The sequence below is a fragment of the Cnephaeus nilssonii genome (genome assembly GCF_951640355.1).
Source record: "Cnephaeus nilssonii genome assembly, chromosome: 6".
In the NCBI taxonomy this organism is placed as follows: Eukaryota; Metazoa; Chordata; class Mammalia; order Chiroptera; family Vespertilionidae; genus Cnephaeus; species Cnephaeus nilssonii.
Window position 1 is genome coordinate 98,317,666 of NC_137077.1, and position 18,939 is coordinate 98,336,604.

At 39.7% G+C, this 18,939-nt stretch overlaps 1 protein-coding gene across 4 annotated transcripts in view; it reads right to left on the bottom strand.

Annotated features, from left to right (window-relative positions):
- Window positions 1-300: 300 nt before the first annotated feature.
- The window catches only part of KATNAL1 (katanin catalytic subunit A1 like 1), a 114,715-nt gene continuing 96,076 nt past the window's right edge, over window positions 301-18,939 (bottom strand). For 3 of the 4 annotated variants that reach the window (XM_079773958.1, XM_079773960.1, XM_079773959.1), the window contains exons 10-11: window positions 9,837-9,963; window positions 301-7,481 (exon numbers count right to left, since the gene is read on the bottom strand). In XM_079773958.1, coding sequence (XP_079630084.1) covers window positions 7,283-7,481; window positions 9,837-9,963 — 326 coding nt within the window. In that variant the 3' untranslated portion in view covers window positions 301-7,282. Of the gene's footprint in view, window positions 7,482-9,483; window positions 9,964-18,939 lie in introns of those variants that run through there. The other variant, XM_079773961.1, reaches the window with a different exon arrangement.

The following is an 18,939-nucleotide window of genomic DNA, read 5'->3' on the forward strand; positions in this document are numbered from 1 at the left end:
CCTGCGCAATACTATAATGGTGGACACACAGCACTGTGCTTTGGTCAAAGCCCACTAAACTGTACAACTCAGAGTGAACCTTACTGTAAACTACAGAACTTTAGTAATGATCAGGTATCAATATCGATTCAACATGTGGTTCGTATGTACCACACCAAAGCAAGGTATTAATAAAAAGGGAAACTGGAGGGGTGGAGGGAGAAAATATTTGAGGACTCTACTCACTGTTGAATTTTTCTGTAAATCTAAAACTGCTAAAAAAAAAAATTCTGTGAATTTAAAAAAACAATTTGGGGGATTCACAAAATCAGACAGAGTCGTCCGGAAAATTCACCATATGGACATCCATTTTGCAATGGTTTTACACAAATAATACAAGTGTATTTATTAAATCAGAATCGTTGAAAAGGCACTCATCTTGCCTGCATTGACCTTAAAATTATTGGTATAATCTATGGCAAACACAAAATGTCAGATTTATAATATGTGATTTTATAAGAATTAAAATGTGGGGGAAGTCATTGCTTACTAGAGAGGGATTTGTTACTCCCACTGGTGATAGTTAAGTGGGCCAGTGATTGTACATCAAATATGAACCACAAAGAAAACAACAACAAGCAACACTCCAAAAATTTATTAACAAATTACAACCTGTGAACAAACACAACCAAGCTCACAAAACTAGCAAAGTAGCAGCACAACATGTAAGGAAAATCACATATAATAAATACAATTTAGAAACATCTTTTTCTTTAAATTAAGTTCAAAATACTGAGAGACAAACACTGAAACAAAAATCTCAGAAAAACAATTACAAATTATCATAACACGTAGTGAAGTGATCTCGCTGGACACTATCCATACCATGAACACTGAAGGCAACTCTGTTGCTGAATATGTGTGTCCATCCCCATGTGTGTTCATGAGGTACTTAGGTTCTTAGTATCAATATGAGTTAGGTTAGGTTCCCAGACTTTGAATGTTGCACGTTAGCTTGTACTTATGAAGTTATGAGAAACTAGGAGGATGTGTGATGAAGCTGGCCATAACAAAGATGGGAAGAATAATTCAGACATTTCACAGATGCTTATTTTGGAATATGTGGCTTTGCCAAAGAAAGAAAGACAAATATTTTAAATAAAGGTTTCAGGGTAAAAAAAAAAATAAGTTAATGGGAGAGGGCAAGAGGGATGAACTGAATTTAAATAATTTCCCTTCCTTCCCACCTAAAACCAAGTAAGCCTGTTTAAATGAGGTAAACTCTAGAAATAACATGTGCAAAGACTCAAGTTTTCCAAACGGTAATATTTAGTCATTTCAGATGTTGTAAAACAAAAGTGCATTTTATGGTTTTGAACATAAAATCAAATGAGAACCCTTTTATTGGAGGAAAACTTCTATTAATTTCCTATATGTTGTGCCAAATTTCCAAATGAACAAAAACCTACACACTGCTGGTGACAAAACAGTATCCAGGTTATTTATATACATATGTAAAATAAGGTAAATCAATGAGAAAGGTAAAATAAAAATAATAAATTTTATGACATTACCTTAATATGTTTTGTTTTATTAGTGAGTCACCTGGAAATTTAGAAATGTTTACAGAATTGTCCAAAACCTAAAAACCTAATAAAAATTCAAAGAATTATTGTTAATTTGTGAATGTTTAAAAACATATCTGTTATATTAGGAATTTTATTTTTAAAATATTTGTACAGTTTCCACTATTAAGAAATAATATTAAAAGCAAATGTCCCAACAATTAAATAAATATGAAAACCTAATTAAAAGTATAAATAAGTAAATATAGTCATTATAACAGAGTTTTTAGCTTTTTCTGAAAAAAAATAATTAGTGGAGATGAGAATAAAACATTTGGAGTTGACTTTTATCTCCTAACACTCCCTCCAACTGTAATTCCTACTTCTTTTCTATTGTGACAGATTCTGAGATTTACATAAATATTATGTACATCACAAATTAAGTGGTATGCAAAAAATATTATACAATAAAAAAGTTAAGGAACAAAAGATACAAAAATATTAAAATAATCACTACTGTCTCCTCATACAAGTTAATGTAGCCATTTCTTGGAAAAGGCCAGCAAATATCCTTAATGCTTTATGCCTATCATAAGAGATATATCCTAAGGTATTTATCATCAATAAGATCAAAGGGAGAGTAGAAATCTACTATTACACAAAAAAGACTTAATAATCAAGACAATACTGAAGGAGCCAGTGCCCGCACAGCAAGAAATACCTGCCTAAGTCCTTTACTGCATCTCAAGTTAGGGTTGAGGGGAAATGAAACATAACCATGTCAACTGGTTCCTGTTTTATGACTCACTATGAATTCAACAAGTGTACACAGAAACTTCCTAGGAAGAAATTCAAACAAGCTCAAACTGCTCCAAACTTAAAGACTATCAATAATTTCATATTCAACAGTCAGGCTATATGTAGCAAAGTGGAACAGTGACAATTACATTGTACATTTGGGCTGTATACACACATTTTTCCTGAGGTATCTGTATGTTTGTTCATAGTAGATTCATCAGACACTTGCCTGCTCATTTTTTGAGTAATTAGTGATTTTAGCCTACTCTTCTTTTTTTTAATCCTCACCCAAAAATATGGTATTTTTTAAAAATTGATTTTAGAGATAGAGGAAGTGGGAAAGAGAGAGGGAGAGGGAAATAGAGAAAACATCGATGTGAAAAAGAAAAATCAATTGGTTGTTCCCCAAATGAGCCTTGACCAGGGATCGAACCCACAGCCTAGATATGTTTCTTGACCAGGAATCCAATCTGCAACATTTTTGGTGTACAGAACAAGGCTCCCACCAACTGAGCCACCCGGCCAGGACCAGCCTATTTTTTTTACAGTCAAATACTGCAGCATAAAACTGCAATCTCAGGAGCTCAGAAAAAGCCCTTAATTATGCAGCTAGACCGCATGTGTGTCCTCTACCAAGCTGTCCTGGTATTTCTAGAGATGGAGTCCACGCCCAGGTGGGTCTGGTTACTCTGCAATACCTATGATGCTACTGACCAGAAGATGAAGTCTGTGATGTCATTATCTATTATTTACTTGCATTACTAGAAGGTTTCAGTCTACATTAAAGAGCTACTTGTTTGGTGTATTTCATCAATATTAATTTCTTCAAAAAATGAAAAAATTATGAGAGCAAATGTTTACATACAACACATAACATGTTTACATGTCTACCATAGTTACATGTGTGCATGTTTACAATAATTATGTAGCTTAGGAAATGACAAAAATGATTAATAAATATAGCCAGGTCTATAAATTGTATTGTTCTAATAAATGGATATCAGTTCTAAGTTTAAAACAGATTTAAAGAGAGAAAAAAAGAAAATCTTTTACTTGTTATCTTTCCAAAGCACATCCAGACGACTGTACCTCTCCATTTATGATGTGAATTAGATTCATTAGTTGGAGCCAAAAACTACACTGTGTAGTTATGGGAAGTGCCCAATCCAATCTATGCTGCCTGGTCCAACAATGTAAGCACAGAGCCCCTAAGCAGGTTCTTGTACACAGTAAGCACCCAAAGCAAGTCTACTGAACACAACTACTATTGGATCAGTTGTCTGCAAGACAGAACTGCACAACTGAGTCCTAACAAGATTGTGTTGCAAAACCCAAAATACTCATGCTTTCAGATGAATTAGAGGAACCAAACCTTTCTAATTTGGTAACACAGCAAAACACAACAATGCTCTCATTCTGAGTAAGGCAACACTCTGTCTGGCAATAAAGATGGTGTACACACAATGTACTGCCAAGGCCAGATAGAACACCTGCAGGGTCTCATCAGGGTGGTTCAAGGGGGTGAAAATATACAGAGTATTCACCACGCACTGATGGAGCAAAATGAGAAACAAAGGAAATTATAGAGCACACCTGATTCACTTAGCTTGGAAAAGGTAAGTTTCCAGGAAGTTTGAGTTTCCAAACACTGCTTAACTAATAATTTTTTTAATTACAATCACCATATCATTATCCATGAAGAATTTTTTAAAAAAATGAAATGCATGCCAAGACAAGTAACACAAAACCTAGAAAATGCTGCAACTTATCAACTAAAGTATACAAACAAGTTCTAGCAATCAAAACACTAATGCTTTAATGATTGCCCCTAGGACATCAGGAAAAAAATGTTACTGGATGGCAATAGTTCGCAAGATTATATTAGTGGGATTATTTCTTTAATTAAAAACAAAAGAAAACGTGTTAAATAACAGAACAAACTCCAGAAAAAGAACTAAACAAAATGAAGACTAGCAATCTACTAGATGCAGAGTTCAAAACACTGGTTCTAAGGATGCTCAATGAACTTAGGGGAAAAGTAGATAAACTTAGTGAGAAATTCAATAGCATATAAAAGGACATAGAAACCACAATAAAGAACCAGTCAGAAATCAAGGATACACTAACTGAAATAAAGAATAATTTATAGGGATTCAACAGTAGAGTAGAGGATTCTGAGAATAAAATCAACAATTTGGAATATAAGGAAGCAAAAGAAAACATCCAATCAGAATAACAAAAAGAAAAAAGATTCCAAAAATATGTGGATAGTGTAAAGAGCCTTTAGGACAACTTCAAGCATACCAACATTCACATCATGGAGGTGCTAGAAGGAGAAGAGAGAAAGAAAGATTTAAAACCTATTAATGACAGAAAACTTTTCTAACCTGGTGAAGGAAATAGACTTACAAGTCCAGGAAGCACCGAGAGTTCCAAACAAGATGAATCCAAAGAGACCCACACCAAGACAACATCATAATTAAAATGTCAAAGTATAAAGACAAAGAGAGAAACTTAAAAGCAGCAAGAGAAAAACAGTTAGTTACCTACAAGGGAGCTCCCATAAGACTGTCAACTGATTTATCAACAGAAACATTTCAAGCCAAAAGGGAGTGGTAAGAAATATTCAAAGTGATAAAAAGCAAGGACCTACAACCAAGAACACTCTACCCAGCAAAGCTGTCAATTAGAATTGAAGGACATATAAAGAGCTTCCCTAGAAAAAGCTAAAGAAGTTCACCACCACCAAACCAGTATTACATGAAATTTTAAAGGGTTGGAAGGAGAAGGAAAAAGAGAAAAAGACCAGAAATTTGAACAATAAAATGGCAAGAAATACTTATTTATCAACAACCAAATCTAAAAAACAAAATAAACAAACAAGCAGAACAGAAACAGACTCATAGACACAGAAAATAAACTGATGGTCACCAAATGGGAAGGGGGTTAAGGGATAGGTGAAAAAGATGAAGGGATTAGGAAATACAGATTGGTAATTACAGAATAGTTATGTACAACATAGGGAATACAGTCAATAATATTCTAATTGCTATGTATGGTGTCAGATGGGTACAAGATTTATCAGGATGATCACTTAGTAAGTCATATAATGTCTAATCACTGGGGTGTACACATGAAACTAATATAATATTGCATGTCAACTATAATTGAAAAATAAGAATGGTTTAAAAATAAAAAATGGGCAGAAAAAAATGAATAAAAGGAAACTTCCCTCATCTCAATTTTTAAGATGAATGAATTAAAATAAAATCATGATTTTAAAATCTTAGAACCTTAATAAATTTATTATTTTAACTCCTATAATCTATGCCTCAGAGGAAAGGGGGGTAACTTACAGCATTATATGAATACTGGAGTTCAGTGTCAGACTTATCTGAAAATTAAATAGTTCTTAGTAGGGAAAAAAATTCAAGATACTAAGGTTTTTTTTTTAAGTGTCTAATGAGCTATATTATTTTTAATTTTAAACCAGTAGGTGCTCTCCAAAATTGAGAATTCAGGATATTAACAAATACAAATTTTAAAAGCTTGATCATCAAAGCATAGATTGCCCAATCAAAACAGGATAAATGCAATTTTAAACAATTGTAATTTTAATTTTTAACACCAGGAAACTCACTCTACTGGTGATTAGATATATGCCATCTACTCTTTCTGGCCTCCTTCTGTCTAATTCCTGCTAAGCTGAATGAGCATGACAGGTTTCCATCTTAATCTTCTTACCATGTGTACAAGTTCTTAACCTTGACAAAGAATAATTTCAAATTTTTCAAATGAACATCATTATGTATGAAGTTATTTTATTAAGCTGTCTGGAAAACTATAGATTTTGTTTTATTTGTTATGCATTAGCTCAAGATAGTGGTCTCGTTCAAAATACAAAAAAATTCAACAAAAATCAAACAGTGTTGGAGCTGAAAAAAATAATGGGGTTACTTGTTTGACCGCATTGAAAGAAAGGTAAAAACTGAAAGGTCTAGAATGAAGAAGTACATCGTATCATAATATTCTCCCCATCCTTTCAATATGAAATATGAGAAGTACCAGCAAAAAATACAAAAGACCAGAGAAACAACTTGGTAAAATGGCTCAAAAACCACAAAGCATTAGGATATTCTTGCCCAGAGCTCAACAAATGACTCAATAGCTAATAGAAAAAAATGGTGGGGGCATGAAGGGTAAAAGTCCAAACCATATGATAGACTCCAACAGGAAGTACCTGAATTCTAGAGGTTTAACTAGCAAATTCATTATTTAATCCAAAACTATCATTCTTAACAACAAATAATGAATCTGATACAAACTCAGTTTTAATGTTAAAAGTCAACATATGTAGGTCCTTCATGTTTAAAGAAAAGAATAGAAAAACACACAAAAAAACGAAAGACAACTGCCCAGCTAGTGTTGCTCAATGGTTGAGTATCGACCCACAAACCAATAGGTCACAGTTCTATTCCCGGTCAGGGCACATGCCCAGGTTGTGGGCTTGATCCCCAGTAGGGGGTGTGCAGGTGGCAGCCAATCAATAATGTTTTTCTCTCATCAATGTTTCTGTCTCTCTATCCCTCTCCCTTTCTCTCTAAAAATTGATAAAAACGTATTCTTTTAAAAAGACAACAAATTCAAGTGAGAAATAGAGGTCCTTCTAAATCTTTTGTAAACAAGTTTCCACAATAGCACACTGATCCCTTTCCTCTGCCGCCCTGACACCCTGCTTTACGGGTGCAATATTAATGCATCAGGCTCTTTATGTAAGCTTTTCTCATTTTTCAACTACATTTATACTCTGTGGTTTTAGGTTATTTGCCTTTAAGCGAAAATCTCTCCAATGAAAAATTCCAAACCTATTCTTTTTAAATGAAGAAATTTCTTCACATTTTATAAACAAAAATACCAGAAATGGAAGAGCCGACAGGAATTCAAGCAGATCCAAATTCAACCATCCATTTTTCATACTTCTCCAAGTCTGCAGCAGAGACAGACTTGGCAATTTTTTTAAGAGCCAACTCAAAGTCTCCTTTGGTAACAGGCATCTGAAGCTCCTCCTTAGAAAGTGCACGGATCTCTTCTGGACTTAAGCCATTGATGCGCCGTCTCATTGCCATTAAGGATGCATCCCTAAAAATGTACCAAAGTCAGTGAATATTTATTGTTGCAAATGCTACAAACAATTTCAGTTGTAACAAAGTTAAGGGAAAACATTCAAAAGATCATGTCATATGATTTTATGATGCTGTGTAGAATTTTCTACCTCAGAGACATCCTGAGAGTTCAGGAAAGGTTAAAACAGAATGGAAAGGACTTAAACATAAAATAAATTGTTAATGAACCCTAAAAGCCCATACTGGACTCAGATAATCTATACTAATAAAAGGGTAATATGCAAATTGGTCAGAATGCCCTCACAGTAACAACCAAACAGCAGGCTGTGTGGGGCAACAAGGCCGGCAGGGGGGTTAGTGAGGGATGACCAAACAACTGGGCTGTGTGGGGCAACCAGGCCGGCAGGGGGGTTAGTGAGGGACGACCAAATGACTGAACAGCAGACTGCGTGGAGCGACAAGGCCAGCAGGGGAGTTAGTGAGGGATGACCAAACGACCAAACAGCAGGCTGCATGGGTGACCAGGCTGGTAGGAGGGGCAGTGAGGGGCGACCAGGCTGGCAGAGGGGGGCAGTGAGGGAAAAGCAGGCTGGCAGGGGGGAAGTTGGCAGCAACCAGGCCAGCAGGGTGGGGCAGTGAGGGGTGACAAGGCCAGTAGGGGGGGCAGTTGGGGGCAACTAGGCAGGTGGGGGGGGCGTGAGGGGCAACCAGGCCAGCGTTGGGGGGAAAGTTGGGGGCAACCAGGCCAACAGAGGGTAGTTGGGGACAACCAGGCTGGCAGGGGGTCAGTTGGGGGCAAGCAGGCCAACAGTGGGGGCAGTGAGGGGTGACCAGGCTGGCAGGAAGGGAAAGTTAGGGGCGACCAGGCCGGCAGGGGGGCTCAGTTGGGGGTGACCAGGCAGTAAGGGGCGACCAGGCTGGCGGGGGTGGGGGCAGTTAGGGATGACCAGGCCAGCAGAGGGGGTCAGTTGGGGGCAACCAGGATGGCAGGGGGGCAGTAAGGGGCTACCAGGCTGGGGGGGGCAGTTAGGGGCAACCAGGCTTGTGGGGATGGGGATGTTGGGGGCAACCAGGCCAGCAAGGGGGGGGGCAGTTGGGGGTGACCAAGCCAGCACGGAGGGAAGTTAGGGGTGATCAGGCCAGCAGGCAGAGGCGGTTAGGGGTGAGCAGGCTGGCAGGGGGGCAGTTAGGGGCAATCAGGCAGGCAGGCAGGTAAGCAGTTAGGAGCCCGTGGTCCCAGATTGTGAGAGGGATGTCCAACTGCTGGTTTAGGCCTGATCCCTGGGATCGAGCCTAAACCGGCAGTCGGACATCTCCTGAGGGGTCCTGGATTGGAGAGGGTGCAGGCTGGGCTGAGGGGACCCCCCCCCCAACCCCGTGCACGAATTTCGTGTACCAGGCCTCTAGTGTTAGTATAATTCAAATCTATACCAGTTTGTTTACAATCTAATTAAAGGAGGTAAAGCCAGGAACCACTCTCTCTAGAACATGAATTTATTTGCATATAGTGGATGTGGAATTCCCTACACGGAGAATTTGTAGGCAACTAAAAGAATAACAAATATAACTTCTCCAGATCCTATTTTCAGTTCCACTCTGAAGACTTGTAAATCACTATGAAGGTTTAGAAAAAATGGACAATTAGTGCTCATGAGAAAGCTATTAGGATGCCAAGCCAACCAAAACTTCAGATTCTTATATACTTTACTACAGTGATAATAGAAACTATTGTGAGTTCACTATGTGCCACTAAACTTAGATGCACACAGGAAAAATACTGGTAGAAAAAGTCAGAAACATAGATGTTGTGGTTTTAAAGAAAGGCCACTGAAGTCAAATTAAGTACCATTAGGAAAATAAGAAAAGAACAAAAATCCTCTTCATTGAGTGAGGTAGATTACCTAAAAATTATACTATCACTAAATTGATAGGAAAATTTTTATATATATGTATCTTTCACAGCTTAAACTGGCCAACTTTATTCCTCTGCACATGTTAAAAGAATGCCAACCATAACTAAGGGTGGTGATTTTACACGCTGATGCAATTAGGCTCCAATTTAGGGCTAAATTAACCTTAGGTTGTGGAAGTCATAATTAGGTCATCAAAGTCATTATAAAGTTAGACACAACAATTTCTTAAAAATCACAGGATAGAAAAGGTGACCATATTGTTATGTAATTATTCATCTAACAATGAACAATGAAATTATGTAGAGAGAAAAAAAAAACACAAGAAAAATTGGGAGATCATTTCAAGGAAATGGGTGGCTGCTTTCATGTCAAGGACTAATAACTACACTATCTTTGAGACCAGTCCTCCTGCCAAATATATAACTAATCTCTAAGATCACAGATCATTTAAAAAATACCTGCAAACATTAGTTATATCAGCACCAGAATAGCCCTCTATCTTCTCCGCTATATCTTCCAGTTGAATATCAGGATCCAATTCAACCTCACGAAGATTGATCTTTAGAAGCTCGGTTCTTCCTTTTGCTGTTAGAAGATTTTTTGTTATTGTTAGATGTTTTTCTTGTCGTTTTAATGAGAAATCACATATTAATGTCCAGGAGAAGAAACAGAGTCAGTAACTGTGAGTCTACTAGTATTATCAATTCATTGCATGACTCCTGGAATTTAACTTCCTATGTGCTTGGTTAAAATAACTAAAATTTGAAAAAAAATGACACCTGCTATGAGAACAATGGGTCTGATATCCTTTTATGTAAAATAAAAACATTAGTATTCAAGCACCAGAAATGCTTTCAGTAAAAAACAAAAACATTTGGCCTAAGTTTTATGAAACTAGACTGCATGGAGTATAACTTCTATAAATTACTTTGCTCACCTCTTTAGTATGATATAGGAAAAGAGTTCTGCAACTCTAGTCAATAGTTTTGTAAAAATCCAATTTTATTTTTCTGGAATGCAACAATTAGCACAAAATTATTATTAATGTATGTTTCACTTGGAGAGCCAACCCACAGACATTTACTATGCCAGTATGATTAAAACGTCTAAACTCAAACAAATCAATTTAAACAATATTTTAAAAATCAATCATGCTTACGGTTTTATCATCTGTTTTAGTAGCAACTCTGCTTAATACAGCACAGTAGGATAATGCATAAATAGTTGGATCTAACTCTTGATTATTTCCTGACATATAAAAATGAAATTTAATTTTCCCCAACTTCTATTTTGAAAAATTTTAAATCTACAAGTAAAATACTCAATGAACACCTACTTACCTTTCATCTAGATTCACCAATTGTCAACACACTGCCATTATCATTCTCTTCTCCTCCCCACCCATTTTAGAATTGAGAGCTAGCTGTAGGCATCACAACACTTCATCTTAAATTCTTCAGTACTTATCTCCTAAGAACAGAGTTATCTCTGCAATTATCACACTTACCAGGAAATTTTTTTTTAACCCTCACCCAAGGATCGGGCCTAAACGGGCAGTCGGACATCCCTCCAGGAGTCCCAGATTGGAGAGGGTACAGGCTGGGCTGAGGGACAACCCCCCACCTTGCACGAATTTTGTGCACCGGGCTTCTAGTAATAGTATAAAGAGCTGCCACGGCTACACAGCCAAGTTAACACATATTCTAAATATAAATAAATATGTGATAACAATTCTCTTTAAGCACACTAGGCAGTTCAGTGAAGTGGGTAACTAGTGTGTGTGCTGGGGCTAGACTGTGCTCATATCCCTGCTCTGCTGCCCTGAGCAGGATATTTAACCTCTCAGTGACTCAGCTTCCTCATCCTATCTAATAAAGAGGGAATATGCAAATTGACTGTCGCGCCATAACAAAAATGGCTGCGCCCATAGCTGAAGCAGAGATTCTGTAACACAAGATGGCTGCACCCACAGCAGAGGCCAAGTTCCTATAAAAAGCCTTAAGAAGCAATCAGCAGGACCTGAGGCTGCGCCCCCCCACCCCCCCGCCGCCTGGTGGGGCTTGACAGGGGACCTCAGGCCACTCTCCCCACCCCAGCGCCAGGCTGGGTGACCTCAGGCCGTGCCTCCCCACCCCGGCACCAGGCCACAGGACCTCAGGCCGCGTCCTGCCCCGGCACTGGGCCAGGAGACCTGAGGCCGCACCCCCTGCCCAGGGGGGCTTGACAGGGGACCTCAGGCCACTCCCCCCTGGCAGGGCTTGACAAGGGACCTCAAGATGCACCCCTGCCCTGCTGCTGGGCCAGGGGAACTCAGGCTGCTCCCCCCGCCCCCAGCCGGGAGACCTCAGGCCACGCCCCCCACCCCAGCGCCAGTCCGGGGAACCACAGCCCGCGCCCCTCGCCTGGCAGGGCTTGACAGGGGAACTCAGGCCGCGCCACCCATCTGGTGAGGCTTGATGGGGGACATCAGGCCACACCCCCCGTCCCGGCACTGGGCTGGGGGACCTCAGACTGCTCCCCCGACCCCAGGCTGGGGGACTTGAGGTTGCGGCCCCCCTGCCCGGTGCCAGGCCGGGGGACCTGAGGCTACACACCCGACCCAGCGGGGCTTGATGGGGGACCTGAGGCTGCGCCTACTGCCCTGTGGGGCTTGACAGGGGACCTCAGGCCATGCCACCCACACCAGCACCAGACCAGGGACCTGAGGCTGCACCCACGCCCCGGCGTGGGCCGGGGGACCTGACGCCATGCGCCCCACCTGGCAGGGCTTGACAGGGGACCACAGGCTGCAACCCTGGCCTGGCAAGGCTTGACATGGGACCTCAAGGTGCGCTCTCCACCCTAGTGCCAGGCAGGGGGACCTTAGGCCATGCCCCCTGCACCGGTGCTGGGCCGGGGGACCTGAGGGTGTGCCAAGGGACCTGAGGCTGTGCCCCCCGACCTGGCGCTGGTTCGGGGGACCTGAGGCTGCTCCCCCCACCCGGCAGAGCTTGACAGGGGACCTGAGGCTACGACCCCCACCCTGTGGGGCTTGATGGGGGCCCTGAGGCTGCATCCCCCACCCAGCGGGCTTGACAGGGGCCCTGAGGCTGTGCCTCACACCCGGTGGAGATTGAGAAGGGTGGCGCCGGCTGGGTCTGGATCTCACCCAATGGGGATGGGGCAGGCTGGGGCTAGGTCTTGAGTAATTTTGAGGCGCTGCAAGTGGGTGGGGACTTGACTCTGGGTCCCACAGTGCGCCCCAGACTCTGACAGGAGGAAGATTTTCATATACATTTTACTAATTTTCTTTCATCTCTGACACTTCTATTATAGAGAAAGGGCAAATATTAAAACATTTCCTCTAATTAATCACCTTTTAATGTGCACAAATTTCGTGCACCGGGCCACTAGTAAGTAAAATAAAGAAGAACAAAATCTACCTCATAAGATTGTTGTGAGAGTTAAATAAGCTAATATATTGAAAGCCTGGCCCACAGTCAGCACTCAGTAAATGTTTGTTGTCCTATCACCACCAAATAGGAGTAGAAGGAAATCAAGAAAACCCAGATCCCATTTATGAAGGATAATCTGTGAGACAGATAATGTAGATGAAACACCCAGGGAAGTAGAGTCCACAGAGAGACATAGTCCAGGGCAAAGAAGACCTCAGAATTAAAAGCTTTAATGTTGACTTTAAGAAATAATAAAATTTAAATGGAAGGGAAGAACATGAACAATCTAGGAAATGGGAGCATCATAAACAATGACGTGGAACTAGAAAGCAGCACACATGTACCAGAGTGAAAAAAGGTCAGTAGGAAAAGTACAACAGATCACTTAACGAAAGACAAGTGACACATACAGGAGAAAGAAAGTGTGAGAGAAGATGGCTGCTGATGGAAAGGCAGACTGCAAGATACTGTGTGAGTGAGAGAACGAAAGGAGAGTGTGTGGACATACAGGGAATGTCTATTTGTGAGTGAGGGACAGCTATATTTCAAGGGACGTTTGGGGACTGATGGACCAGGCTCCCGTGACCAGGCAGCCTCTACTGCTGCTTAAATCTCTTCCGGAGCAGCCGGCTCTACTGCAGAGACCGCGCCATCTTGAAGGGGAGAGTGGCTGTGATCAGAAGCCAGGCCTTACCTTTAACCAGGAAGAACTCGGATACCTCCCAGGACCCTACAACCACAACACCCAGGGACCAGCTGTGAACCCATGAACACTGGATCTCAAGCAGCGCAAATAGGAAGACTCAGACGAGCCTTGCACCTTCTCATGGAAAAGTCAGGTAACACCTAAAGAAAGGTGAGGTCTGCGATCCAGGCTGGAGGGAGAAATGCGCACAGCAGGATCTAGAGTTTCAGAAGTCTGTGCCACACAAAATCCATGTTGGGGTCAGCGTAGCTCGCGAATGTGGAAGGGGATCCACAGGGCTGCTGACAGAAAGCAACTCTAGAAATCAAACCATGGCTGGGCTGGGCACAGAAAGGCAGCCTGAAGTTCTACCAGTATACAGGCTGTGCAGTGCCAGGGGGGAAAGATGTGCGCAGAGATGTGCGCAGAGTCACACCCAGTGCCGGAGGAAAAAGTAACGAGTTCGCGCCCTTGCTTTTGATTACTAAGCCCAGTACATAGGATCTCCCAATTAAAAACACTCTCAGAGACTGCAGGGGAAAGTTGATTTTGTGGATCCTGGGGATCAGAGGGGGGAGAAACAATCAGAAAACCAGCTCTGGGGCAGTCAATTCCCCCGACCCAATATTAAGTGTGGCAGGAAAAACAACATCTAAATACTGGGTAGAGAAGACTTATAGCCCCAGATGTCAATACAGAAACACTGCCACCCAGGGGTTGAATCACAAATTGTCTCTTGTGTAAATACAACTAAAGGCAGGCGGAGAAACAAAGAAATACCACCTACTTGAAAACAAGATTGTGGCTTAAGACACAGAGGAGTGGTGGAATGCAGGGAACTTCAATACTGTCCTGATTACCTGACAGGAAACAGGCCTGCCAAGCAGAACAGTAGAGGAAGTGAATGACCTTCACTACTACACATTTTTATCTTTTACTTAAGAAACTAAATTTTTTTCTTTTTATCTCACTTGATTTCACTTAATTATTTTATTTTTATTTTTAATTAGTATTATTACTACTATTATTTTACATTTTTTAAAAGATTCATTTTATTTTTTATTTTATTTTATTTTATTTTATTTTGGGATTAGTGTTCTACATTCCATTTTTATTTTTCTTTTAGCATCATTTTACTCTATCTCAACTTTACCTTTATACAAACACTCTCTTCCTCACTTTTCCTTTGTTGTCCTATTTCTCTTACCCTATTCCTGCTTTAGATTTTCCCTATTCTTTCTTTTTACACCGTTAAAAATTCATCCTACTTTCATATCTAATTTCCACTCCCCTGCTCCAAGTCCATACAAATTTCTCTCTTCTCTTTCTTCACTATCCAAATTTTTTTCTCTCTTTACTTTTTTTTTCTTTTTTGTTTTAAGTTTTTTATTTTATTTTGTTTTGGTTGGTCCTTATTTCTCTCTGTCCTATTCTTGTTGTTTATTTGATTGTTGATTAATTTGTTTTTTTGTTTGTTTGTGTGATTGTTTCTCTTTTTTTCGCTTCTGTTTTTCCTCTCCTTGCTTGTTATCAGTTATTGTTTGTAGTTTGCATTCATCTCTAGGTGTTGGTTGTTTGCATTTTTTTGAATTAGTTGTTATCCTATTAGGGTTTTCTCCCCATATAGTTTTATTCCCCTTCTTTTTTTTTATTTCCCTTCTTTTTTTCCTCTCTCTCTTTTCTCTCTCATTTTTTTTCCCTTTTCTCAATATCATATCATTTTTGCACTCTTTCTTTATCCCCTAATTCTCTTTTCTCTGGTGATCACCTTCTTTTGGGGATATTAGTATCGTGAATACATTTGTGTTCAGTGCCATGTGCTTTTGTTGTGTTGTATTTTATGCCTTTAGGTCAATGCAGGTGAGAGAGAGCTACATAACCACACACCAGGAAAGGAGCAATCATGAGGAGACAAAGAAACAGCCCGCATACGAAAGAAAAGGGGGAATCATCAGAAAAGTAAGTGAACGAAATAGAGGCAAGTAATATGTCAGAGAAAGAATTCAGAGAAATGCTCTTAAGATCGCTGAAAGGGTAGGAAGACAAATTCAACAATATGTGTAAGAACCAAGAGGAAATGAAGAACCAAGAGGAAATGAAAATGACACTGCTACAATAAAGAACTCAATAGAAAGCATCAACAGTAGACTAGAAGAAGCAGAGGACCACATCAGTGAGCTAGAAGACAAGGTAGAAAAAAATACCCAAGCTGAGCAGCATCTAGGAAAAAAAACACCTTATAAAACAGGAGGAGAGCCTAAGGGAACTTTAGAATAGCACGAAACAAAACAACATGCACATACTAGGGGTGCCAGAAGGAGAGGAAACTGAGCAAGAATAGAAAACCTGTTTGAAGAAATAATGACAGAAAACTTCCCTGATATAGGGAAGAAAAACCCCACACAAATCCAAGAAGCTCACAGAGTCCCAAACAAAATGAACCCCAAAAGACTGATGCCAAGGCACATTATAATTAAATTGGAAAATACCAACGACAAAGTAAGAATCTTAAAAGTGGCCAAAGAGAGACAGAAAGTTACCTACAAAGGATCCCCCATCAGACTAGCAACTAATTTCTCAACAGAAACACATCAGGCCATAAGGGAATGGAATTAAATATACAAAGTCATGCAAAGCCATGGTCTGAATCCAAGAATATTGTACACAGCAAGGTTATCAATCAAAATTGAGGGTAAAATCAGGGAGGTTCACAGACAAAAAAGGACTAAGGGAGTTTATTACGAGCAAACCAGCAATGTAAGAAATGCTAAAGGGTCTGCTGTAAAAAGAAGAAATAGGAAGCGAAGAAGGAACACAGGCATAAAGAATAAAAATGGCGACAAACAAGTACCTATCAATAATAACTTTAAAGGTAAATGGATTAAATGCCCCAATCAAAGGACACAGGGTAGCTGAGTGGATAAGAAAATATGACTCATATATCTGTTTACAGGAAACCCACCTCAGAACAAAGGACTCACACAGACTGATGGTGAAGGGGTGAAAAAAGGTTTTTCAGATGAATGGAAATGAAAAAAAAAGCTGGGGTAGCAATACTTATATCTGACAAATTAGATCTCAAAGTGAAGGCCATAGCAAGAGATAAGGAAGGCCACTTCTTTTTTTTTTTTTTTCAATATATTTTATTGATTTTCTACAGAGAGGAAGAGAGAGGGATAGAGAGTTAGAAACATCGATGAGAGAGAAACATCGATCAGCTGCCTCTTGCACACCCCCTACTGGGGATGTGCCCGCAACCAAGGTACATGCCCTTGACCGGAATCGAACCTGGGACCCTTCAGTCCGCAGGCCGATGCTCTACCCACTGAGCCAAACCGGTATTGGCAGAAGGCCACTTCTTAATACTAAAGGGAGCAATTCAATAAGAAGATATAACTCTGGTAAACATACTGTATATGCACCCAATACAGGAGCACCCAAATACATTAAAAAAAAAAAAAAAAAACTTCTTGAGGATATCAAGGGAGAGATATACAGCAATAGAGTCATAGTAGGGGACTTTAATACCCCACTAACACCAATGGACAAATCCTATAAACAAAAAATCAGCAAAGAAACATCAATCCTAAATGACTCAATAGATCAAATGGAATTAGTTGACATCTTCAGAACATTTCACCTCAAAGCCACAGAATATACATTCTTCTCAAGTGCACATGGGTCATTTTCAAAGACCACATATTGGGGCATAGGCAAAGTCTCCCCAAATTTAAGAAGACATAAATCATATCAAGCATCTTCTCAGATCACAATGGCATAAAACTAGAAATCAACTATAATAAAAACAATCCAAAAAAACATCAAACACCTGGAGGCTAAATAGCATGCTATTGAACAATGACTGGGTTACCAACGAGATCAAAGAAGAACTAAAAAGCATCATGGCAACAAACGACAATGAAAACACAACAATCCAAAATCTATGGGACACAGTGAAAACAGTCTTGAGAGGGTAGTTCATAGCTCTACAGGCCTACCTCAAAAAACAAGAAACAATGGTAATAAATTATCTAACCTTACAACTCAAAGAGTTAGAAAGAGAGCAACAAGAAAAGCCCAGTGTAAGCCGAAGGAAGGAAATAATAAAGATCAGAGCGGAGATAAATGACATAGAGACCGAAAAAACAATACAAAATATCAACAAAACCAAGAGCTGGTTCTTTGAATGAAAGGATAAACAAGATTGATGAACCTCTAGCCAGGCTCACCAAGAAATAAAGAGAGAGGACCCAAATAAGCAAAATCAGAAATGAAAGAGGTGAAGTAACAACAGATCCCACAGAAATACAAACAATTATGAAAATATACTATGAACAACTCTATTTCAACAAAATAGACAACCTAGATGAAATATTCTTAGAAAAATACAAGCTCCCAAAACCCAACCAAGAAGAATCAAAAAACTGAATAGGCCTATAACTACCAAATAAATTGAAACAGTGATCAAAAATCTTCCAGAAAACAAAAGCCCTGGTCCGGAAGGCTTTACAGGGGAGTTCTACCAAGCATTCAAAGAAGAACTAAAATCTATCCTCCTCAGACTATTCCAAAAAATTCAAGAGGAAGGAACACTTCCAACCTCTTTCTATGAAGTCAATATTACCCTAATCCAAAGACCAGATAAAGACACCACAAAACAGAGAACTACAAGCCAATATCCTTGATGAACATAGATGCTAAAATCCTCAACAAAATTCTAGCAAAACGGATTCAGCAATACATTAGAAAGATCATACACCATGACCAAGTGGGATTTATTCTGGGGATGCAAGGATGGTACAATATCTGCAAATCAATAAATGTGATACATCACATAAACAAACTGAGAGACAAAAATCACATAATCATATCAATTGATGCAGAAAAAGCATTAGACAAAATCCAACACTCTTTCTTGATAAACACTCTCAGCAAAGTGGGAACAGAGGGATAATAACTCAACATAATAAAAGCCATATATGACAAACCTACAGCCAACATCATTCTCAATGGGGAAAAAACTAAACTCATTTCCCCTAAGAACAGGAACAAGACAGAGATGCCCACTCTCACCACTCCTGTTCGACATAGTACTGGAAGTATTAGCCATTGCAATTAGACAAGAAGAAGAAATCAAAGGCATACAAATTGGAAAAGAAGAAGTAAAGCTGTCCTTATTTTCAGATGACATGATACTGTACATAGAAAACCCTAAAGACTCCATCAAAAAATTATTAGACTTAATAAGTGAATTCGGCAGAGTAGCAGGATACAAAATTAATGCCAAGAAATCTATGGCTTTTCTATACACCAATAATGAACTTACAGAAAGAGAGACTATAAAAGCAATCCCATTTACCATCACACCAAAATAATTAAGATACCTAGGAATAAACTTAACTAAGGAGGTAAAGGACCTATACGCGGAAAACTACAAAACAC